This window comes from Etheostoma cragini, chromosome 1 (genome assembly GCF_013103735.1).
Source record: "Etheostoma cragini isolate CJK2018 chromosome 1, CSU_Ecrag_1.0, whole genome shotgun sequence".
NCBI lineage: Eukaryota > Metazoa > Chordata > Actinopteri > Perciformes > Percidae > Etheostoma > Etheostoma cragini.
The window spans coordinates 12,021,641-12,046,536 of NC_048407.1; the positions used below are offsets into that span (position 1 = coordinate 12,021,641).

Here is a 24,896-nt window from a genome sequence, read left to right on the forward strand (position 1 = left end):
CCTCCTGCGTCCGTGAGTGAGTTATGGTAACAAACAACAAAGGTAAATCATGTAGACTTCATGGTGCGTTCATATAATCTCGGTAAACTAATGGTGCTTTCATTTGCACCTCGTAAATTTTGAAAAACTCCAACTGTTGTAAAGTACCCTTCTGCCATCTAGTGGCTCTTCTTGTGGCATTGCCGTCACTGCTGAAAAGCAAATGTTTTTAAATCATAATTAAATTATGGATATGGAAAATCGTGACACCCCAACTTAATATGTATAAATTAGAGTATTAAATAAAAGAAGAACGGTAAAGGCTTCAGCTAATACTTAGAACTGTATTCTTGGCACGGTGGGAAAGGCCTTGTAACAGAGTTATGACGTACAGGTTGTGAAATAAAATTTACCAACAGTTATATAATAAATATCTAAGTATTTCAAATATTTTAGAAACCTCGTCTTTGGTTTCCGCTCAACCCTTTCTGAGGGTGGGAGGGGACGCATCGACAGAACACAGGATCTCGCTATTGCTAAAATTCTGACAACAGCTCTGTTTAAATGTAATTGTATTACACTTTGTCCCTTTACCTCTCTTGATTAATGACAGAAAACATACTGTACTGTAGAATCATATACTGTATCCATTAAAATCAGTTGTTTCTTCCTGCAGCTGACTGAGGAGGTCAGCCTGGCGAGTGTGGACATTGAGGACACCCTGCAGCTCCACCTGAACATTAGCGACTTAAGCAGCCGTGACCACATCCTTGAGTTCACCCCGGCCTTATCCACCCTCAGTGACCACGTGCGTTACAGCATCGACTATGGAAACGAAGAAGGCTACTTTAAAATCAACCAGAGAGAGGGCGTCAGCTACCTGCATCTGAGCAAGAAGAAGGCCCTCCCCCCAGGGGCGTACTACCTTCAGATCAGCAGTATGCCTCTCTACAGGAAGAAGGAGCTGGCTGAGCTGGAGGACCGACACGATAAAGACTACCTCACAGGACAGCTGGGAGAAGTACTGAAGATGAGGGTGCAGATCCTCCTCCATTAACCATCACAAGACTGAGACGGGCAGATGTTGCAGGCAGCTGCTAATCCAGTGTTAGGCTCACATTTCTCAAAAAGGCCAAACATCTCTGACTCTGGATCAGCGGTTAGGGACAACTTCTACTTGCTCAAACAGGGAGAAGGGCTCGCCACCAAAGAGACAAGAAGGGGGTGGGGGGAGGGACTTTGTCATTTGATTGCCAAAGATGATTCTACATATCATAGATACCATTTATGTAGAAAATACTAGCTGAATGAGGCAGAATGAGATAATTCAGTCAAGAGAAGAACATATTGCCCTGACACACAACTTCAGCTGTGTGAGAAGCACTATCCATAGTGTAAATGGTTTTCATTGTAGGGTTTAATGTTGTATGATATGTGGAATCAGGTGCCATATTGAAGGGCATGAGGACTGAGTTCCAAAGGCCGAGTTTTCTAGAACTCACCTTAGATGGAAGAAAGGGGTGAGTCCAAATAGTCTGCAATACATTTATTTCCTCCCCTCAGGTATTAACTGAACAAACCTGGATAGTGTAAACACATTTGTCCTTCCCAAGATATTAATTTCAATGGAGTTAAGATGGAAAAAAAGATTATGAGAATGTTTAGATTATGAGAGGAAAAGAACCCACTATGGACTATTGAGATGTAGCCATGTCTGAGCTTGAATGACTCCTACTGCATATTTAAACAATACTTTTCCATTTTTCCCCGACTAGAATAATTCATATTTACTGGTGCTAGCAACACAACCACAGACTTCTAAATGCACTGTACTACTATACAAAACCCAGTAGTTAACAAGATACAATCCCATTGGTCATTCTGAAGATTTCATGTCTTTGCAACAGTAACAGTTAACTTCAAAGCCTGTCCACTCTCCCCTATACTTCATGTAAATTGTGTTTATACTGTAATAATCGATGCCACTTTTAATCTATGAAGCATTTGTAAACTAGAGGAAGCCCCTGGGATAGAAGGGGTTTGTAATGGTGCTTATAATGACCAACTACTTCCTTTGTTAACTGTGTATACATACACACACCTGCACACACACACATACACATATTGATGATGCCAAACCTGGGCCTTCATGATTATGCACTGAGGTCTTCGTGGCCACACATTCCTCTCACAATTACAATCAGTGCCGCGTTGCCACAGACCCGCCTGACACCAGTCTGTGTTCTCTGTTCACATCAGTGAGGGTTTAGTTGTAAATTCACAATAAAAACACATTTTTGGTGTATGTATTTAATGCTGTGCTTTGCCCTTTTATCCAGATTTACTTATTGTGACTGAGTTGCACAGAAAGCTGCTAGCCCTATGTAAGCAATCCTTTTTCGTCAGTTGTGTGTAACCCAAGTAAAGTGCAACAAGATCTCTGAATGTTTAACTCGTCAAACCCACATTACCCCAACAGATCCGGCCATGGAGTTGAGCAGATAGAAGATGCAATTCTTGTCCTGCACTGCCCCCATGTGGAGATTTGGAACTTGTATTTTTTTCTTTGCAGGAGGTCAGACAAGAAGTTCATCTGACAGAACCCAAAACTAACAGTCTCAGTAAAGACCCACGACTCTCCAAAGATACAAAAAAAATAACTTTATTAAAACTAATCTATATATTTAAAACATTTACATTTGGAGTTTTCAGTTGCGTCCAGTTGATCCAAAACCTCCGTCACCACGCTCCGTTTCGTCAAGTGTCTGAAAGAACACAGCCATGCCGTTTATTTTAATATAATCTGATGACATTCACATTAAATAAAACCTACTACTACTACTACTGGTAAAGCCACACACATCCGACAGTGTTGGCAAAATAACCTTCATGGGGCGTAAATCAGTGTTTGTTTTTACTGTTTTAGAGAGGGGTCGATTCGACTTAATGAATTTGAAGATGTACTTTGCGGTGTTAAATTGCATTGTTGTATAGCGATGTTTGTTATTTAGCCTTTCCTCTGATATAAATGGGGTAGGCAAAATAATAGAAACACCAGTCAGTATAACGAGAATATTTAACAGAACCACACACCACATTCTCAAATGATCATTAAGTTGAATAAACACTTCTCTCAACATTATAACCTTCATGAAGCTCAGATTTATTTCTGAGACTGTTGTATTGAACTGCTAGTTTTAGCTAGGTGTACCTAATAAAACTGGCAACTGAGTGCATTTATGAAATGGTATGTTATGTACAGTTTACCTTTTGCTCCACCAGATCTGGGTAGCAGATCCTCTCACACACCAGCTGAGCAACTCTGTCCCCCTTTTTGACTGCAAAGAGGAACGGAAGAAGATGAGACAATCATTCTTAATCTGTTCGGGGAAGTATTGCTGGTACCTTTGATAAAAAGGTGAGGTTACATTTTACAGATGCCACAACTTACCATCAAATGTGTCCTTGCTGAAGTTGAAGAGCACAACTCCCACATTTCCTCTATAGTCTTCATCTACAACTCCAGCTGAGGAGAACATACAGAGACATTAGAGAAATTTAAATGCTTGACATGACAAGTGTTAAAACTTTACCTGGGATAGTCTGTTGAATAAGCGAAGACTCACCACCAACATCAATAAAGTGTTTTGCTGCTAGCCCAGACCTTGGTGCTGAGAAAGACAAAATGGTATGAGACAGTTAAGACATGTTGTTCTGCCACTGGTGTATCTTTGAGTGAATTCACGTACATTGAAAGTAGAATAGACACAACAGGAAAAACATGTAACAACCGGATTTGCAGGGTTGCATCAGTATGTAAAACACTCACCCACTCTCCCATAGCAGCCATGTGGAACTGCTATCTGGATGTCTGTCTTCACAATGGCCTTATCCATGGGACCGATGGTGTAATCATATGCACTGTTAAAGTTCAGAGAATTAAGGTTTATTATATTCATATAACTTTCATAACGCTTGTATACAAGACAACGTTTAGTAAATAGATTTAATCTGTGTAGGAGCACAAGCCAAATGTTCACACAGACTTGAAGTGAAATTTACAGTTACAAACACAGACACACACACACACACACACACAGAGTCTGTACAACTTCTGTCCCACTATTAAAAACTTACATTCGCGGCTTACATCAAGTTATTAATGAACCCAGACATTATTTTCAAATGTATAAGGTTTACCAACCTGTAGAGATCATATCCCGCTGCTTTAGTTGAGCCTCTGGTAGGTGTAGTGGCATGCTCAGAAAGTCTTGCAAACTTAAGGACTGCTCTATCTTCTGCAGGCTTTGTCTCTGTCCTTGCTCTCTTTGATGGAGAGATTGCAGATGCATCTGTGACGTCTAGTGCGGGCATATTGGCAAACGTTTCAAAGTTAAAAACCGATAGTGCAATAAATAATTTACACGGACTAAAGACAAACTATTTGGTGACCAGGAGACAGAACTACAACCGACTTCTGCAAGATTAAAAACTCTTCCTTGTGCGCTCGTTTCTTGGCGGTCCTTCTTTTGAATTCCTTTTTCCCGCGGTGGAAGTTGCGCCAAATTAGCCCCTCCCACAAACCACGTAACTCCTAAAGGATACTTACTTACACAACGTTAAACTTAATGGAAGTAACTCCAAAAGCTTATACAAGTTGCAACAGAACGGTTATTAAATGCATTGAGGAAAGAAAACCTGTAAATAAATCGGCAAGAAAGTAAGTACAGTATCCTCTGTAACTATGGCAACCGTTTGTTCTTTAACTGTATAAGCTTTCGTCACCACTGCGCCATTACAACGAAGTTATCGCGAGAGTTATTTATGTAAACAGCTGTAACCTTTAAAATGGAAAAGAACGTATTTAGGGAATATAAGGCTTTACTTTACCTAGCTACGTGTTGCACCAGAGTAAAGAAGACGTAGTGTTTGAGGTGTCTACGCGTTCAGTACCACAGATAATACAACATAATAAAACCAAAGCGTATGGTTTTAGCTACAAAGTGAAAGGCATGCTAGCAAAGCTAACGTCAATAAGCACTTGAAAAGACGTAAACGGTATCCATCCTAAAGTCTTGCTTGCCTTTGTTAAGAGTGGGCGTCTGAACATGAAATTCCCTGCCCAAGACGTACGGAGCAGCATCAAAAATCGCAGAGCATTTTAACTGAAAATCCGTTAGTAACATCCGTCTCATATTTGTTTGCTACCGTCGTCTACAGCCTTTCTTTAACTGTCTATGGCTACAGCTGATTGCACCGCACTTCTTCCTCCTCCCCCTGTTACGTAGCTCCTTGAAGATGAGTGAAGAGTTAGGGGACTCAGGTCTGTATCATAGACTGTATATTAATATTCATTATCTATCTATCTATCTATCTATCTATCTATCTATCTATCTATCTATCTATCTATGCCTATAGATATAGAAGATATAGAACACATTTTATATCTATGGGTAGGCCAATATAGATAGAAATCAGAGAAATGTATTTTATCTATTCTGCGATAGGCTATCAACTTGCAACTCAATTTGTAGTTTTTTAAATGGTTGTGTACGGTAGTGGAATGTAACTAAGTACATTTATTCAAGCACTCCTTAAATACAAATTTTAGGTAGCCTACTTGTGCTTCACTTACGTAATTAGTTTGGCTACTATCGTTACTTTACATCTTTTCTTTTTTTAAACACAAAACATGTAAAATACCAGGTTTTGTTATAAATTAAACTACCCAACAAGTCCAGCTGAAATGCTTAGACGAATAAACACTTAGTTGATTGACAGAACTGTTTTGATAATTTCCACTTTCTAAAACGTGAGGATTTTTTCTGTATTGAGTACTTTTACCTTTACTAAGTACATTTTTCTGATTATAATGGCATACTTTTACTTAATTAACATTTTCACTGCACGACTTTTACTTGTAACAGAGTATTTTTACAATGAGGTATTAGTACTTTAACTTAAGTAAAGGATCTAAATACTTCTTCCACCGGTTGTGTGAAGGATGTGTGTATGTCAATCTAATTTTTGGCTCAGGTCATACTTGTATTATTCCCTTATAAAGTAGATTTGAAGTTATTAATATCCATAATTAATAAAAACGGTATAAAAAAAACAAAAGTCACATTTAAAACAATTTACTTTGCTCATTATGTAATCATTATATAGAGCAGTAAACTAATTTAGAATGAATTATCACTTGAGATTATACAGTCATATCCCAAAGTCTTAAAGCGCCCATATTTTACTCATATTCAGGTTCATAATTGTATTTTGTGGTTGTACCAGAATGGGTTTACATGGTTTTGTTTTAAAAAAACACAATTTTTTTGTTGTACTGCACATTGCTGCAGATCCTGTTTTCACCCTGTGTCTTTAGGTTTCTATTTTAGCTACAGAGTGAGACATCTCACTTCTATACTATCTTTGTTGGGAGTCGCACATGTGCAGTAGCTAGGTAAGATCACATCAGCTAGATAACTCTTTCTCTAACTTTGGTCATTCCAAGGATGGATAAGCTGGGAGACTTCTTCTAGGCGAGGTCCACTTGTGGAACACCTGCAGAACAGGGACATGTAAGTAGTTCTTTTGGAGATTATTGTGAACTAGTGTGTGTGTTGAAGCAGTGTTTTGCCATTGAGAAAGGGCTAGCATGCTAGCGTTAGCCCCCTCATCTCGGCTAGTGACGTAGAAAGCTGTGGAGATTTTGAACAACTCACCCGGAGAATAAAGGACATTCAGAAACCGTATTTCACTCAAAATAGTGAGGTGGATAGTATTTTTTCCAAGTTTGTATACATGTGAAAACACCAAAGACACAAAATAACACCCCAAATCCCTGCAAAAGTGTTTTTTGCATAATATGGGCCCATGTGGAGTCTTCTGCCCCCTTGTTGTGAATACATTGCATTGCCATACAGAATAACTATTGGGATTCATATTCATTGCTGATTTTCAAGATGTGGACACAACCTCAAACTCTAATCCTTTTGCATTAAATATATATAAATTTGTTGCAACAAAATGTCTTAATGACTGTTTTTCCACACCAGATTTCCCCAGACCTATCATCTTTAAAACAGAAAGAAATCCTTAAGTGTTTTGAAGTAGAATTGGGTGCTTCTGCATAGTCTTGAATCTTGCAAATGCATATACTTTATACTTGTTTTACATAACAACTACCATCATAACTAGATATATAAAAATAAAATATACATAATTAAAAAATACTAAAGTAACATGCAATGCAAAACAACAACAAAAAAACATTTCTGACGCAATCTTATCTAATCACCTAATGAATCACTGAGACAAGAATACCAAATGCTCAAAATTGAATAAATCCTTTATTTTTGGTATGCACAATAATGCAAATAGGAAGAACAGACAATAGGTAAAAAATATACAGACAAATTGGCTTTACAATCATTTATTTCACAAAAAGTGTGCTGTGATTGTAACATTAAACATATTTAAACAGTAGTGGAACATTTAAACAGCGTTATGATACCAGAGTGTTTTACACTCAGTCAATATTAAGGAATGTTTAAAAAAAATCAAACAATTACTACCACGGTTTAAAAGCATGGATGCTGTTAATCATTAATGAAAGGAAGGTTTTTTTGATCCAAAAGTATCCACTAGTGAATTCAGAGGATTTCGCAGCCTTTTTTGGAGATTGTTGCTGCCCAGAATGTCGGATGTTCCAGGTGCTTTTGTAAAAAATTGCAATAAAAGTTGCAATAATTTAGTTTGTTGCAACGAAGTAGCGGGAGACAGAGAAAGTTGCAAAAAAAGTTGCGATTTCTTTTGTATATTTCTTTAAAAATGAAAAGGAAAAAGTTTTCCTAGTAACCTCACCATTAAGCCTAAGGATGCTGTATATAAAAATGGGTGGTGGATTTAAGACAAAAAATAATAATTTATTTAAGTAATCAAATTTGAACATGTCTGTCAGTGGCTCGTTGATCTTTACAGTGTTAGTTAATATCCTATCCTGGCCTGGAACACCCCTATGGTTTGTTAAGTACTTACTGGACTTTAACTTATCATTGCACTTATAATAACGAGCGTAGCTGTCCTCAATTTAGGTTCTCCTGTATGTCTCATCTCTGTTTTTCAGCGGCTTCAGAGTGAAAAATGGTTACAGTGCACATGGATGTTGAAATGTGTACAGGTTGCCAGGACAATCCAAAATGTTTTGCACAATCTTTTGCTGTACGTTTTGTTGTTAAATGTGTGATATTCGAGTCACACGCATCTCGTCTTCATATCAGAAACGAGGAAATGAATTTGGTGATGTATGTGCGACGTCAACCCGTTGATCTCACTCCCGCTTGGTCATTGGCTCTCAGAGTCACATACTGATACAAAGTCTGGCACATGGGACTACTGGGATTGGTGGAAGTCGCGGGGAACTCCGGTTATTGGTCAAATTTGCAGAAAAGTTGAGGTGATTGGTCAATATTGCGGGTCCCACCAAAGTCGCGGTGATTGGTTGAATTCGCGGGAACTGGCGCGATCGCGAAATCGTAAAATCCTGGAGGAACTGACTATACAGATTTTATTTACAATCACTGCAGCTGGCAATGCAGCCACGCAGTGGAACCATTTAAAGCAGCCTTGTCACTCTGCCAGTGTCTCTGCCTCTGTCTGTCGTTCTTATGTATTGTTTTTTTATTTTGAATATATTTTCTTGCCTAAGCATTTGTGAGTTACACCCTCATCAAAACTTAATTAAAAATGCATGTGTTACATTGTGTTGTTGGTCTGGAAGACATCATCCAAGGTTCTGGTATGCTTTACACTGGGCCGTCATAATGGTAGCCTACGTCCATTGTTTTCCTTTATAGTTACCTATAGCCTGTAAGGTGCTCAGGAGTAGAAAGTAAGCACACTCTTGTGGTTTCCTCTAATGACTAGGGTGGGTGGAAGGTCCTTGGTCAGAATGTCCAGCCAGGCCATGTAGAGGAAATCAGAGACAGATCCCTTACGAGCTATCGGCATGCTCCTGCATCGGGGGGGGGACAACATAATAGTATGTGAGAAACTGTTTTTTCCAAACTTGGCACTTCAATGTTATTGAGGCAACAGTTGATTATGCTTACACAACGATCAGATTGGCTGATTTGGAGTTTTCCTGAAGGACCTCATTCAGCCGTACCTGGAGGTTGGTCTGTAAAACAATAGCAGTTACTTGTTAGCAACAAATTTGACCTAATTTTGTTGTTCAACGCACCCACACCCAGACCAAACTTGTACATAATTATTATATGTATGCTGTATGTACGGTTTTAACTTAGTGTCAGTGGTTTTACCTTCTCCTCAAAGGTGCTCAGCTCTTTGTCGGTGATTTTCCAGGGCTGCTCTTTCCGCATGGCTTCAGCCTGAGCAGTGTCTTTGGACCCCTCATGCAGACAGAAAGGCTTAATCATCTCCTCTAATTTCTTCAAGCTGTTGGAAAGCAGATTAAGAACATGAGCTCACTGTGGAAAATATTCTTCTTTTTAATCATAGAATAATGATATGCGGACACTATGAGGTGATTCATTTTTACTATTACTGCAGCACCATCTGGTCAGCTGTCACGGTTGTAACCTCAAAAATGCAATTACCTGTCAGCCCTGGGTTGGACATGGATGTCATCAATGACATTGATGTCAGAGCAGGTAATTCTGAATTTGTGCAACAGAGACTTCATCCTGCAAAACAGATTATTAAACACTGTTTAACCACGTTGGCACCAGCGCTGGAAGTAGGGAGCTTTAGGGGCTGCAGCCCCCCCCCCCCATACTTTACTGTGCACACTGAAACGGCTCACACGGGTGATGATTTGGTTACTCTCATGGAAATGCTTTTTTTTTCTTTTCTTTTTTTTTTACCAACAAAGCAAAAGACTTTAATGGTCGATTATGGATAATACATGGACCACAAGCCTATTAATACAGTACTGGATCTAAGAGTAGGCCGGAGATTTACCGTACATAAGGCCCCTGAAAAGAAGCAGGAGTTCCAGATTGGAGAAGGCCTACGAGCTTACCAGGGGACAGGACGGCATCGGAAAGACACTTTTGGGGTAAGAAAAGGGTGAGTACCCAGCGTTTACTGATGTTATGTAAATCATCAATAAACTGTGCATTTTTCTAGGTCTAGCTCTACAAGCTCTGTCTTAAGGGTCTAAGTGCATGCATGGTGACCAGACTTCTCATTTCGGGGATAATTTGAATTTAGTGCTGGATATCATTAAAATAAGCCTATCCGATGACCGTAACTATTAAAGAAAACAGGGGGAAAATTCCAGTTTATTGTAATTTAGGGCTCTAAAAAAGTATCTGTTAGCAGGTACCAGGGACTTTTTTTCATATTAGAAAACCAAAAACGGCGAGTAAGTGTAGTTGTGTATTTAGACTCTTTGTAGACCCTGGACCCCCCCCCTGAACTCCCTGCCGAAAATACCTTCCCGCACGTCGGCTTTACTCAAAATACCAAGGCTTGCTATGTGTTTGTAACGCACATTTCAAAGCGGGGACAGTCCACCAAAAACGGGGACGTCTGGTGACCATGGACCTGTAAGCTGGTCACATCAGTAAGACAGCCCCCCCGGTCAAAATAGTTCCCAACGTGATGTTGGTATTCATTTTTCAGTTAAAAACATCTGTAAAGGGATGTTGTGGGCTAGATATTTTTTTAAATCTAGATTTTCCCAATTAATTTCCCAAATCTACCTCTTAAGGTAATATTGATATTGAAACATTAATAATGATTAAAATATATTTTTTTAACTTACTCCTCTTTATCCAGCTCACAGCGTCCAGGTTGCCCAGCGATGAAGATCCTTAGTTTACTGTCTTTCCACTTCTTCCTGGTAGTGAGGATGTATGGGAGCAGCAGGGTCAGACCTGATAGAGAAGAAGTGTTTTTACTAGTGAATCCAGTTGGTTTTGTTGTGCAAAATAAGTATTGTGGTATTTCACATTGGCAAAGGTGGTTATGTTTTCCACTTGTCAGTTATTTTTCTGTTATCAGAAGATCCCAAACACATCAATGTGTTTGGTGGGCAGATCAAGCTTGGCTCAAGACACAACTCATAAGATTTTTGGTTGTGATCCAGATTTGGCATGTCTGATTTCTAGTTTACCATCTTTTCTTGGTTTTATTTTATTGTTCAGGTGTTATTTATTTTACTCAGCTTTTGTCAATCTGGAGAACCAACACCTACCTCCATCATCAAACAGCCACCACACATCAATGGTGCCTTTAGGCTGTTTTTTATGGAACTGAGCACTGGCCTCCAACAGCCTCTCATTCATCTTGGCAACCTGCGGGGGCGGAGGGCCGCACACTGACACTGAAAGAGAGCGAGAGAGAGAAAACGATACAAGAAATGAGAAGTGGATGAGGGAGAAGAACAGTAGGAGGGAATCTAATTCATTGACAGAGCATGAAATATTAAGTTGAATAGAAAAAAAAGTGCAATTCAACATTAAGAGCTGACATCAGCGGGAACAGCCATCTCTCAGGTTCAATGTTCCAATGAGTGGGATCCAGATTGCATACTAATGACCGTTGCAGTCCTGCAAGGGGTGTGTGTGTGTGTGTGTGTGTGTGTGTGTGTGTGTGTGTGTGTGTGTGTGTGTGTGTGTGTGTGTGTGTGTGTGTTGTCTGGGTTAAAGGGCTGCTCTTCAAACTAGAACGAACGGGAGCATATTATTGGATTATGCTCTCAGAGACATCTTTTAGTGGGAGCACTTGATTCAGTTATATTTTTAAAGGGGAGTCTGGAGAACTTTCTAAAAATGATGTGTGCCTCTGGTTTCATTTGGTAAATGTATGTTATCTCAGTTGGGCAGAGTGAGATAAGTACCTCCTTTTCCTTTACCTTCAAAGATTACACTCATTATTTTATGCAACTGTTGCTTTACATAGCTTAGACTGAAGCCTTTCTGCAACATCAGGTAGGATTTGAAAAGAGAGATACCTCTGGTTGTGAGCACTTGCTGGGAAGATTTCCTGGACTTCCTAAACAGTCCTCTTGCTTTCCCTCCGTTTGACATCATCTCATTGTCCAGGGCCTGTTGCTCCTTTGCTGCCTTTAGCATCTCCTCTGAAAGACATAAACATATTTCTGGTTTATAACATATATGTAACCATTGTGAATATGTGTTACATCACTTATGAGTTTGTTACTGTGAATATTTCTACAGAGGCACAGCTTGAAACTGGTAGTTATTTCAGCATCTTATCTGATAACTATACCTGATCTTGGCTATGTACAGAAAAAGTGCCTTATACAGTAAGTGTTATTTTAACATAGTCGGTCACTGTCAGTTTACTGTTCAGCAGCAGTTTTTATCTTCACTTTTGATAGTTTAGAACAGTCAACATGTATTCAAAGTCAGTTCAGGTCAACTACCACTCTTTCTGTATCTTATTATCTTCCATTTATTTCATGCTGCTGTTTTGAGGCCAATTATTTCCTGTCATAGTGTTGCAATCTAGAGACGTTCCGATACCGGTACTTCATAAGTATATGAAGTACCTTAAGACGTTGTACTGACCTTCTGCCTCGACAATGTGCGACACATCAAGTCCCTGGTCCATCCTTAGCATCACTGTCCCATACTCAAAGTCAAATGCATCACTGTCAAAAAGGAAAGGAGAATGAGGACACCCATTCAAGCAAAGACCTCATAGTTATGTTTAGTTTCTGGGTACATTTTTAGCATGTGTGCTTCTGTGCATCTATTTGTGACTTACTGCAGTATTCCCACATAATTCTGCACTGCCTCAGTGCTCGCAGTCCTCCAGTTTCTCTGGAATCCTACCATTAATGTGTTTGGCTTCATACGGCCGAGACCAGAAGCCTGTAAGGAAAAGCACGACACCCATAGCATAAAGATGAAATGCCAAATCAGCTAACTGACATAACAGCAACACACTTGGAGTTTTTATTAACTGGGGGGCAAAAAAAAGTGGCAAGACAAGAAGGCTGGGAAGCTGTTTTACTGCCTGAAATTATATCCAGATCATAGGTCTCACTTCGTCTGCAGGGACAATGCTGTGTTAATCAATTATAGCTTTTAGGCTGCCGTGCTGTTTGAAGTAAGCGATCCTTACAATGAGCTTTATCTCCAAAGTGTGATAGCCAGAGCCAGAACACTGTTTTCATGCTATTCATTAACTACAAAAAATACTGAAAAATGGTACATTAACACTGTACTTCCTGCAGTAATGTCCTGGCCATAACCTTAAGACATGTCACAACACAACAATAGATGAAATGGGTCAATAAAACCTGTTTTTGCAATGTTTAAATCGTCTGGCTCCCTTCAATCATTACATTTTATATGATTTTATGTAACGCATTATGAAAAGGCTGATTGATCAGTAGTCGCCAGTTACACATTAATCAAATGGATTTTTCTGACGGTGATGAAACCTGTTGTAAGTCATGACCACACTGACCTGTAGCAGGCACTTAGTCCCTTCCCTGAAGTTGTCACAGGTCACAGCAGCATAAAACGCCTTACGTTTGGCTTTCTGAAGCCACAGCTGGTTCTTCTCCATACCAGCATTCATCTCTTCGAGGGCCTCTGACCTCGGGCCCTGGAGAGATCACAACATAAATCTGCATGTGGGTGGAATTTTTTTGTGTGAGTGTGTTTGAGAGAGAAAGAAGGAGAAATACACCTTTTTCATATTCAGAAGACACAACTGACCCCAAACTTTAGTCTTGGGTATCCAGACAGTTGGCATTTTCCTCATCCCATGTGAAGTCTAAACCCTGCCCAATATAAGTTTACTTGATATGCAAGTCTTGACTCAAATAGGTTGATATTTAAATGAAGATTCACAAAAGGTGATATGGGCTGCCTTTGTAATATCCATCTTTTTGCATTTTCAAATAATAAGATTATAATATAACCGTACCACAAACACTTCACAGGTGAGACAGAGTCCATAGTTCTTAGAAAGTGAGTGAGCCAGGTCCAGGAGAGCTGGTCTGGCCCGTGCTGAACCTGATAGTGCTAAGATCTGTGGCCTGAGAAAAACAAGGATGTGTTACAACATCCCTCAGTATGTTAGTACTTTGTATATCTCACACTGATGAGGAAAATTTTTTAGAAGTTGTATTGTATATTTGTACCCACGGTTACACAATGCACACTTTTACCTAAAGTTCTTGACATGATCCTCTACACCAGACAGAGACAGAGCGTTGTTGACTGCACTCACAAATGTCACCGCCTGCGTGGACGAACCCCAGTTCACATCTAGAGAGAATTTAAAAGTACTAACAGGTTAGTCCCTGCAGGCATTATGAATGCACTTCCAAACATGCAAACACATAAATGATGCAGCTCACCTGGCTTCTTGACTTTGACATAAATGTAGAGTAGGATTTCAATTCCGTACGTGATTAGAGCCGCCCACCAGTTGATAACGAACATAACAACACAGCAGAGCAATGCGCCCAACAGGGATAGCCACATGTTGTAGTATTTATATGCTGGTCTCCATCCTGGAAAATACATGAGAGAGGCCACCTTTAGTAACTGCAGATTCTTGGACAAATGTTTTTTTTGTGATGTTGCCTTGTTTTAATAATATACTGTATATTCTGTATATATACTGTATATATACTTGTACATTAGTCCTGAAAAGAAACATGTAGAAGTACTTGAACCTACAGGCAGCATTTTTCATGTTTAAGCTACTTTGTCTGTAGAGGCCCACCTGGAGACTTGGCGTAAGATGCATGGAAGCAGGAGAAATTGACAAGAGCATAAGATGCCAGAAAGAAGTTTGAGATGATAGGAGCGATGGTGTTAAGATTACCTACAGAGAACAAAAAGGAACAAAAACCTCAGTCAAATTGGAATTCTTTCAAAATGCATAACATGGACAACAGTGAACTATCTATTGGCATATTTGAAGCCTAAAATACATTTTTAATATAAAGTACAAGTTATGGCCAGGCCACACTAGAAAATTGAACTGACCAACAAGAATGAAGGCCACAGAAATAAAGAATGTGAGGACATAGCCACGAATTGGCTCATTGTTCTTGCCATATCCCTTGGCAAAGAAGTGCAGGATCTTGTAGATGTTGTCTTTACACAGTGCCTGTAGGAGAAAGGAAAGCTTAAATTAGAAAATATTTTTCATTTTCAGGGGTTAAGAGCAAGAAGTTGTAGCTCAGTGGAGAGTTCCTTTACAATTTTGCATTGTGGTGGCACTGTTTTTAGAGAAGAAGAAAAAAACGTGGTGCATTACTGACCTGGAAGACTTTGGGAGCACTGACAAGGGAAGCCAGAGCTGATGAAAGGGTGGCTGAGAACGTTCCAGCAATGATGAGGGGGCCAAACCCAGACACCATGGTCATCACCTTAACCGGAGGTGAGAAGAAGAAAGCATTCGAGGTGAAAAAAGAGCTCCTTCATATGTGCGGATTAGAGTTTGAAAGGCTCTGTACCTGATTGTTGTTCAGCGAGCCATATTCACATTTTTCCACTGCGCAGGAAGAGAAATTCCAGCCGAGCTCACAAGCAGCTACTGCTGAACCGTTGCACGATACTCCAGCAGTAATGATGTCTGTTATGTTTCCTGTGGCTTCACGGACAACAGTGGCAGCTGACCAATTAGAAAGAAGAACAGATACTTATGATTTTCTTTTCTTTTTTAACTCTTGTGTTGTCTTCCCGTCAAGCTGTAACTTTGTGTTTTCCCTGAGTTTAAATTTCAACATTCTGTTGTTCTTTTTTAAAACTTTTCTCAACATTTTTGTCAATTTTATTCCAATTTCTTGTCACTTTTTTGACATTTTTTCATTATGTTTTAGTAAATTTTGTAACATTACTTTTTTCAATTTTTTTTTTGTCGCTTTTTCCAATTGTTTGGTCACTTTTTTAGCATTTAAAAAAAGAATGTTTTTGTTGATTTATTTCCTCCGTTTTTGTTTTCTCCAACATTTGTCACCTCTTTCAACATTTGTCACTTTATTCAACGTTCTTATTTCATAGTTCTTATAAAGAACGTTTTGTAAACTGGTCAAATTTGACAGGTGGGTTAAAGTCTAACAACCAACCTCCCAGAAATACCATATATTCCCATGGTCTCAAACACAAATGCATAATTAGTATACAGTTTCTCATTGGAGTTGCAGTTCATGGACTACTACTTACAGACACAGATACCCACAGCCAAGTAGGTGATACCAGTTATCAGGATAGCCAGCAAGGTACCTTTAGGTATGGCTGCCTGGGGATCCTGTAAAATAACATTAACACTTTAAAATAAAGTTCACTTTATTAGACAGTGACAGTGGATAGGCGGAAAAGTGGGAAGAGAGATGGGGGATGACACGCAGCAAAGGGCCACAGATCTGATTTGAACCTGGGCCGCTCCAAAGGACAGCCTAAATGGGGCGCATGCTCTACTGGGTACGCTAGAGGCAACCTTCAGCCATTGTTGTCCAGCACATACACGGTGGCCCAATGGTTAGCACTGTGGCCTCATAGCAAGAAGGTACCGGGCTTAAACCCTTGTCATTCCGGGTTTTTCTATGTGGTGGCTGCATGTTCTCCCCGTGTCTGCATGGGTCTTTTGCAAGTGCTCCAATCCTTCCCCCCCCACTAAACATTTGTTCCCCTCCCTCTCTACTGGCATCTGGCTAACCACACATCTGTTTCTGGCGTCGTAGGGCTGCTGTGCATCACCCAGGTGGGTGCTTCACATTGGCGGTGTTAGAGAGTAGTCCCCCCTCCCCCCAAGCGCTTTGAGTGTCTTTGATAAAGCGGCATATAAATGTAATGAATTATTATTATTATTATTGAATTATGTATTCCTATGCAATTCCTGCAACAACCTCTGTATGAAAAAGTTACCCGCAAGTCACCAGAGATGTTGGCTCCAGCCAGGATCCCGGTTGCAGCAGGGAAAAAGATGGAGAACACTGAAAAAAAATTCTCATTCTCTGTAAAACTTGGCGTAAAATTCTCTAAGAAGACTTTCGCTGTGAGAGAGGGACGAGAAATAGAGAGGAAGGAAGAACATTAGATGTCATATCTTCAAATGTTTGAGTCAAATTACTGAAGCTGTGCGTTAGTTGGGAGAGGATGTCTTACAATCATAATTAAAGAAGCCTTTGGATTTCTTATCAGTTGTTGCAGGGATGACAGTTCCTACAAATACATTTGCTATGGCAACCAGCAAGACAACAAGTAGAAGAATCTGTGCCTGTGTGGACAAAACAATAAAGTTATGGTTAGACGTTTTACCGTAACATATTGATGTACAGAGAGCATCATGTTCATCTCTTACCTTGGCCTCCCATTCCATTCCAGCAACTGATAAGGCCAACAGCAACACCACAGTAATACATCCAACAATTCTGATGTCATTGATTTCATCTACCATGATGGCGTTGTTATCCTGACGGGATGGTAGAGGAACGTGTAAGTGTATAGTCAAACATTTTGGATATCTTATAAGCAATTCCTTCTACAGTATAACATCACACACCTTGAGCAAGTCAACCACCGTCTCAGCAAATCCCACCACATACATGGCTACAGCCACCGCATTGGCAAAGGCAAAAATTAGACCAATCGACCCGCCAAACTCTGGTCCCAAACTGCGAGATATCAAGTAATAGGCTCCTCCTGAAACAAAAGAATGTTGTCGATGATTAATCACTACATCACTAATTTAATGATTTAATGTTAGGAAAAGTTGAGAAGACTGTTAAACAGAAAAGGCTTCAAGAGGTGATATTCAGGTGAAGTTTGAGCCCTGTGTCTTATCTACACAAACTGTCCTCCTGGTCATTCTAATGTCTAAATAAACAATTTTATGTTAGGATGAGCGTGTGTTATCTCAAGCTTTATACATTGATACATAATAGTTAAACTGTTGGCTCAGATGTTGAATACCTGTTAAAAGTGCATAAGGTTTGTGAAATTTCACACTACACCGCTTCTCTGCTCCCTTCACTGGTAACTCGTCGCTGCCCGCATCCGCTTTAAGGCACTACTTGTGTTCTGTGCTGCCAACAAATTAGGCCCAGGTTACAGTGGCGGTTCTAAGGGGGGGATCGAGGGTGGCCAGTGCACCGCGTGATGTATGGTCCTGCGGAGGCTCCACGCAAATATTTCCCCATAGCCTATGGACGTGGCCTGAAGTTTCATCTTGTGCGTTGGTGTGTGCGTCAATCTATTAAATGGCAAGGCCGGCATGTGTGTGTGCGCGTAGGGAGTGTGTGGTAGAGCGAGTGGGGGAGTGACGGTGTTAGCAGCGTTTCTCAAACTATGGGCTGGTTCACGGAGCAATGCCAACTGGACTGGACTGCTGTGGCACTGCTGTATTATGGTCCCACATGTGTGTTGACTCAGTAGAATTAACATTAAATTAGACAAGTTGATCCACAGCAGAACAGCAGATTTTTCAGTTGTTTTTGCGTTAGCATTTATTTTTGTGCCAACTTTTTACTTTTACTTTTTGCATTTGAACATGAATATCTGTACTTTCTTTTCCTTACATTTTACAAAATTGGCTTGTTACTTTAATTTCAAATATCAGTGGTGTTACCATTAGTATTAGTCTTTATTATTATTCAGATTTGGCAACATCCATTCGCCATAAACATACTCTAGTAACATGTGTGTGGTGCAGGTACCTTTGCAAAAAAATGGTTGTCATTCGCAAGGCTACTTTTACTTTTATACTTTAAGTACATTTCCAAGCTTGTACTTTGTTACTTTTACTTGAGTAAAAAAGTGAAATCAGTACTCCTACTTTTACCAATGTATCTGTACTTCTACTTGAGTACGGAAAGTGAGTACTTTTGCCGTCTCTGCTGAGAACCTTACTGCATTATATACAATTATTGTCACCTCTGATTTCCTTACATTCACCGGATTTGCAGTAAATTAAGTCTTTAATGCTTAAAAATATCTGATGGAAAACCCAGGTGAAAAATTCTGGGCCTTGGCACAAAGGCTGCTCTGGAGTCTAGTGAGAGAAACAAAGTGTCTCCTCCGTAGCCTATGCTTTATGACCAAGGTGGGAAATCTGTAGCAAGAAAAGTTAACCCTCTCCTTGATTTCATGTTGTTTATGGAGAAGAAGAACCAGGAAATAAGTAGGGGGAAATACAACGCTACCAAGCCACGGCTGAGTGATGTGCGTCGCCGCAATATGTAGTTACATTTTTCAAGAGGTGCATGTCAGTCTACGCCATAGGGTCCGTGCCTCCACACTTATGTAGCCATGGTGTAGATTTAACGGAGAATTATGAATCACGCTTAGGCCCAGGTTACAGTGCCGGTTCTAAGGGGGGGGGGGGGGAAGGGTGGCCAGTGTCCCCGTAATGTTGAGCCTCAACCCCTCTCTGGTCCCCCTAACTTTGGCAAATATATCATACAATTTTAACCAAACCGTTATCTTCAAACAGGGGATATTAAATTATATGCAGTGATAAATAAAATGTAAATAAATATTTACACTGAATGTGTTTATTGTTACATGTTTGTTGTTAGTCTTTTATGGAACCAAACATATGGAAGGTTGGTGGTATTTAGGCTAACACTTGTGCTTAATATATTTGATACCTCAAAAATTGCATGTGGCTCCAGCCTGGCCACACATTTCAAATAGATCAAATGGTTTAACCTTACACCCTCGCTCGTCCACTCCGCTCTGCATTGTCCAATCTGCTTGATGCTTCCTCACTGCGAGGGACACTTAATCACTCAACAAAATCCTGACTGTTTGCTGTCCTGGCTCCTAAATGGTGGAACGAGCTCCCCATTGACACACACACATCATCTGCTGCAGGCTAAAAATCTGTTCCAAGACTTAGCACTTTGGCTAAGAAGATGATGGCTAAAATAGCTTATTTGAAGCTCCTGTACTTCTATTTGATTCTTTTTGCACTGAATTTGTACCTTCATGGTTGAATGCACTTATTGGAAGTCACTAAATGAAATGTAATGTGAAGAAAATGTGGACATGAGGGTTGTTCATGAGTGTTGATGGTGCATTATCTTACCTCCTCTGACCACACCATTAGTACAAATGGCTGACATAGAAAGACCAGTGATGGTGGTGACCACACAGCTGAGAGCAATAACCACAATTCCCAGACCTGAAATGTACACAAACAACGGCTCAAAATAAGTATTTTTCAAGGTATTCAACCTGAGTGGCAAGTCATGGAACACTTTGTGAAATATAACCTTCCTCCCCACAGTCATGTTTAAACAGTGAGGGATTCCCAGTCCCAGAGAAGCCTGGAGGCCATAAGTTAAAGCCATCTGCTGTGTCTGCTCTGCCTACCGCCTGCAGCTTTTTTTGCCTTTCAAAACCATTTAGTCACGCCGCCTGAACGAAAGCTGCTGCCGATCGATAGCTTCTTAAGCAATGAACACACTCATAAACCCCTTCCCACAATTCTCCATACCTCTTGTACACACACAGACACACACACACACACACACACACACACACACACACACACACACACACACACACACACACACACACACACACACACACAGCTCAGGTTTGGCTCTTTTAATGGACCTTCAGCAAGTTTAGGTCATTATGGGACCTCAGAAAGGCTTGTTCAGTTGAATCTGTCCCAATTTAATCACTCCCTGCTAATAAGAGGAGGACCATGTAATCCTTAATAATTGTCTCTGTAGTTCCTAGAATTGCTGGTAACAGCGCCCTCGTTTTACAAAACACAGACATGCAGGATCTGTCAGCTTTTGCTCCAGGCAACTATATCAACCTGAAAATAATTGTTGTTAAACTGGGGGAATCATCTTTGGGTTCACTGATGTTTTATCATACTATTTTTCAGGCCCACATTAGCAACAGTTCCCAACCTACCCTGGGCTGCATGAAAAGAAAACCGCTATATCTCAGGCTATGCAGTTGTAGATCATGTTTAAACTGTTGGTGCCAGCAGCAGTTGCCCGGTTGTAAGCATGTCTGTAATGTGTGAAATGTCTGCATAAAAGGCAAGTCAAGAGTTGAAATCAAAGCATTTGATCATAAAAAAACCGAAACCCAAAAACATGCATCCTTGTCTAACTCACCCCAGCCTGCCTGACCAAAGACCCAGGACAGACGGATGAACAACATGACACCCCAGATGTTCAGCATGCATCTCACCTGTGGAAGAGAAGAAAAATAGAAGTTCAAAGTCTTCAGTCATGATTTCTCATTATGTCAAGTGAGAGAAACAGTCATGTTAATGAGATGCATACTTGAACATGTAGAGGTTTTATCCATAGTTCCCATTCCAATGACAAACTGAAACATCTTTAACTCAATTAAAAATGACTAAACAGCATTAAAAGAATTTAGGGTAGTTTTTATCTTCGTGCCAGCAGCACAGATGATCAACCAGCAGCTCTTGAGGACAGTCAAATGCTCAAATCCCAGACTCTGGTCTTCAAAGTCTTACTTGGAATTGGTGTGTTATTGAGCCTCGTCTTGCGAGGTCAGTTATATAGCGACACTGCTTCTACAAAGCACAGGAAGGCCCAGCCGTCACAACCCAACATAACTCACCAGGACGCCCCTTATCCAGCCAAACTTTACTGCTCCTTCGTTGTCCTCAGTGGGAATGGCAGACTCCAGATCGTTAGAGGGGGTCCCATCACTCCCATCGCCATCTTCCTCCGCAGTGTCTAGCACAGAGATCTCTCCATTCTGTTGTGAAAATGTAGAGAAAAACATTATGGAAAGGAAACATGTAAACTCATCTTAATAACTGGGATATAGTCATGATGATTGTGCTTTCAGCATGTTTTGTGTTATAACCCATTTTTCAATTGAAAGATAAACAACATTGTTATTAAAAAGTCCCGATCTCTAGCGCAAAGTCTTTTCTGTCCTCTCATTTTTCATGTGTCTGACTCTCTCCTGCCGTCTCTGTAATACACAGGAGAGACTTTGTGAGGCATATTAAAATGTGGTGGTTTGATTTGGATGGAGATTGCTAAAGCATTTGAGAGACATTGCACTACGGTGGGTCCGTCCCTGTAAAATGGAGAGGACAAGACAAACCTAATTTCAACTTTCTACGAAGATGAATACCGACTATGACATGACTCTTCTGCCTGACATCTGATGTAGTGAGACCTCTCAGATCTGTTTTATTAACTTGAAAAAAAGAGATTTTGGCAACAAGTTGTCAGCCTTTCAGTTGCAGTATCCTATTGAGTCATTCAGAAACTGAGAAACATGTAACATGTCAGGGTCATTCGTTTATTTAAAGTCAGTGAATATGTTTAGATTAATTAATGAATTAGATGCATGTTATTCTTTGAGTCAGCTGTCTTTAGTCTTCTCAGGTGAATATAACAAAGATCTTTTAGTCAAGAAAAGATAGCGTGATAGATGGCATTGGCAGTATATTGGTCTTAAAACTGGAATGACACATCACTTATTTCATTTTCTGCAGAAGAGGACTGCTAAATGATCCGTGTGTTATTTTTTTTCCGTTCAGAAATGTTAATCTAGTTTAACCTATAAAACCCAAATGACCTATGACCCCATCTCTTTTGCAACACAGTGCAGTATATAGGCCTAATAAAAAACACTACAGCTCTTAAGGGTGTTAGTTGCTGATGAGCTTGAGTAATAACTTTCACTGTCCTTTTTATTTTCTTTGGGCAAAGATTTAGTGAGTGAACTGTCGACACTGAAAGTGATGATGTTTGAACAACCAAGCAACTGTAAAAGTATCATTTTGTGAGTAAATGGACTGTGCAGGTCAGGAGCATAAAAACGGAGACTGCTGTGAAAGAGTCAGTGACTTGAATTTGGGACTCTGGAAGAAAAACACATCCATAAAATGAAAAAAAAAAGTACTTTCTGCAGAAGGTGAAGGACAAACATGAAAAACACATATTTTGAAGAGAACGTTTAGGGGATCTGTATCATTCATATTTAACATCTTCTCTCACAGACATACATGAACTCACCTTCTGAAATACATCGTGAAGCTCCTGCAGGGATGGTCGCACAGCCCTGTGACCACTCATACTGCCTGCATTGCGATAGAAGTCAATGTTGGGCACTCTGTCCAAAGTGTCGTGACCAAAGGCACTGACCACCGACGCCCGGACCGCTCGGTGCTCCCCGTTAGAGAAGTTAGCCTCCTCATAGACCGGAGGTTCATCCAGAGTGGAGTCATAAGCGGGGTTGATATGCTCCCCTCTGTTAGATTTAAGCCTCTCCATCAGAATGCTGAAGGAGATTCTCAGATTCACACAGTAAAGGATAAAACAACGGCGTGGGTCTTAAGTCTTCAGTCATCCATCAATGTCTGAAAGGAGCAGAGCACTGCTTCAACTGGCGTGGTTGTCCTTGTTTGTTGATGTATAGACTAAACTAGGATTAGATTTATAGAGATCTCTTCTGGCGCTCTTAGCTTCTTCTTATGCGTAAACTTGGTTTGTGTCAGATGGCATACCTTTATACCCTGCATCCCAGGGTCATACACTGCCTGCCAGCTATTGGCTAACTCTCTGGATCAACCATCAGAAAACTGAACGAGGGGTGTCAGATATGTCCTTGCTCCTTTCTAAGGGACACAAAGACATTGCTAAATGATTAACATAGTCATAAATGCCAAACGAGAGATAAAGGCGCTCATTGACTGAGTTCTGGAGAACTGATTACTAATATTATTGTCTGAGGTGCAGAGCAAAAGCACGTATGGTCATGTGGTTGCCATTTATGGGGCTAGGGATAGTATTACTTCAGACCTGTGGGCCCTTTGGATGAATCATTGGGAAACATCGACATGAAAGTTTCCTCTAGAATACCAGTAAGAAGCAAAAGTTTCAAGGTTAAAGAGGGTTCGGGATGTGTATTACCATGGCATGAAAAAGATCAAGCTAATATGGAATGAATTAATGTGTCAGGAGGAACATCTATCATATAGTCACTAAGATGTTGGGGCCATACGAGCTACATAACTGATAAATAAATGTTATCTCTAATGATTCTCTCTGCCACAACGTGTTAACAGAGAAAGTCAATGGGTTGACAACACATAAGAAATGGCCATAATCATGGGGAAAATGGGAGTTAATATGAGACCATGAATTACAGGAACATGCCGGAGGCACTTCTTTATAGCCACATGACTTTTCTTAAGTGCCTTTAAAAGTCCTCTTAACAGGTAAACTTCCTTATTACTGATACACCACAGTGATTTATGCACAGAGTGAAAGGCAGATTAATGACTCCAAAGCTGACCTTGGCTGTATTGCAGGCTGAGAAAAATACTTCAGCACTTGTTTTTCTGTGCAGAAAGCAGTAATCTATTTTATAATGTTCATCAGATTTGGATTTATTATAAGAATGATACTGACTGAGTGATGTTGAAGAAACAAAATGTTCCACATGGAATGTCATGTACAGTTCTTCTCTTCCCCTCCACCTTTGTCTCACTTCTCTTCTTTGTCTTTGTCAGATTGCAACAGGTCACTTTTATCTGGTGATATTATTCCTTAGTTTTGTTTGCAGAGGTGGAAGAAGTACTCAGATCTTAAACTCCGCAGTATAGAAATACTGTTAGAAGAAAGAGTCCTGCATTGGAATTTTAACTTAAGTAAAACCAAGCTTGCAAAAATATAAGTAAAAAGACTGCAGAAGGCCCCATCTAAGAATGATGTATATTACATATCAGTATGATAATATAATATGTATTATTATTATTATTATCATTATTATTATTATTTTAAGGTGGGGCTACTTTTAACTACTATAAAAAAGTATTCAAAGTTGTTGAAAGTAGCCCCACCTTGTTATAATAAAAATAATCTGCTATGTAGCTTGTGTATTTTCTCCCCAAGGAACAACGAGTTTTGATCTTATCTGAAGTTATGTCGA

General features: G+C 40.0%; 3 protein-coding genes across 6 annotated transcripts in view; 1 reads left to right on the forward strand and 2 right to left on the reverse strand.

Annotated features, from left to right (window-relative positions):
• The window catches only part of fbn1 (fibrillin 1), a 59,869-nt gene extending 57,262 nt beyond the window's left edge, over positions 1-2,607 (forward strand). For all 3 annotated transcript variants that reach the window (XM_034879895.1, XM_034879904.1, XM_034879912.1), the window contains one exon: positions 656-2,607. In XM_034879895.1, the coding sequence (XP_034735786.1) occupies positions 656-1,036 (381 nt within the window). In that variant the 3' untranslated portion in view covers positions 1,037-2,607. The remainder of the gene's footprint in view (positions 1-655) is intronic.
• An 18-nt stretch (positions 2,608-2,625) lies between these two features.
• On the reverse strand, positions 2,626-5,244 carry dut (deoxyuridine triphosphatase). 2 transcript variants are annotated; one of them, XM_034879939.1, is made up of 7 exons: positions 5,063-5,244; positions 4,184-4,340; positions 3,809-3,900; positions 3,606-3,650; positions 3,431-3,505; positions 3,247-3,317; positions 2,626-2,744 (listed from the first exon to the last, which is right to left on the reverse strand). In XM_034879939.1, the coding sequence occupies exons 1-7, from the start codon at positions 5,172-5,174 to the stop codon at positions 2,688-2,690; spliced, it is 609 nt and encodes a 202-aa protein (XP_034735830.1). In that variant the 5' UTR covers positions 5,175-5,244; the 3' UTR covers positions 2,626-2,687. The 2 variants fall into 2 exon arrangements, with proteins under 2 accessions (XP_034735830.1, XP_034735838.1); XM_034879947.1 differs by lacking the exon at positions 5,063-5,244 and having other exon boundaries at positions 2,685-2,744; positions 4,184-4,835.
• A 3,425-nt stretch (positions 5,245-8,669) lies between these two features.
• Positions 8,670-23,466, reverse strand: slc12a1 (solute carrier family 12 member 1). The gene is made up of 26 exons (XM_034879925.1): positions 22,979-23,466; positions 21,561-21,701; positions 21,083-21,158; positions 20,029-20,124; positions 17,503-17,642; positions 17,302-17,412; positions 17,106-17,217; positions 16,866-16,993; positions 16,164-16,248; positions 15,455-15,612; positions 15,260-15,367; positions 14,982-15,105; positions 14,716-14,817; positions 14,345-14,500; positions 14,153-14,252; positions 13,909-14,020; positions 13,444-13,584; positions 12,736-12,842; positions 12,537-12,619; positions 11,957-12,082; positions 11,198-11,326; positions 10,766-10,877; positions 9,594-9,680; positions 9,297-9,432; positions 9,087-9,154; positions 8,670-8,989 (listed from the first exon to the last, which is right to left on the reverse strand). Exons 1-26 carry the CDS (start codon positions 23,234-23,236, stop codon positions 8,854-8,856), a joined length of 3,132 nt encoding a protein of 1,043 aa, XP_034735816.1. The 5' UTR covers positions 23,237-23,466; the 3' UTR covers positions 8,670-8,853.
• Positions 23,467-24,896: the final 1,430 nt, after the last annotated feature.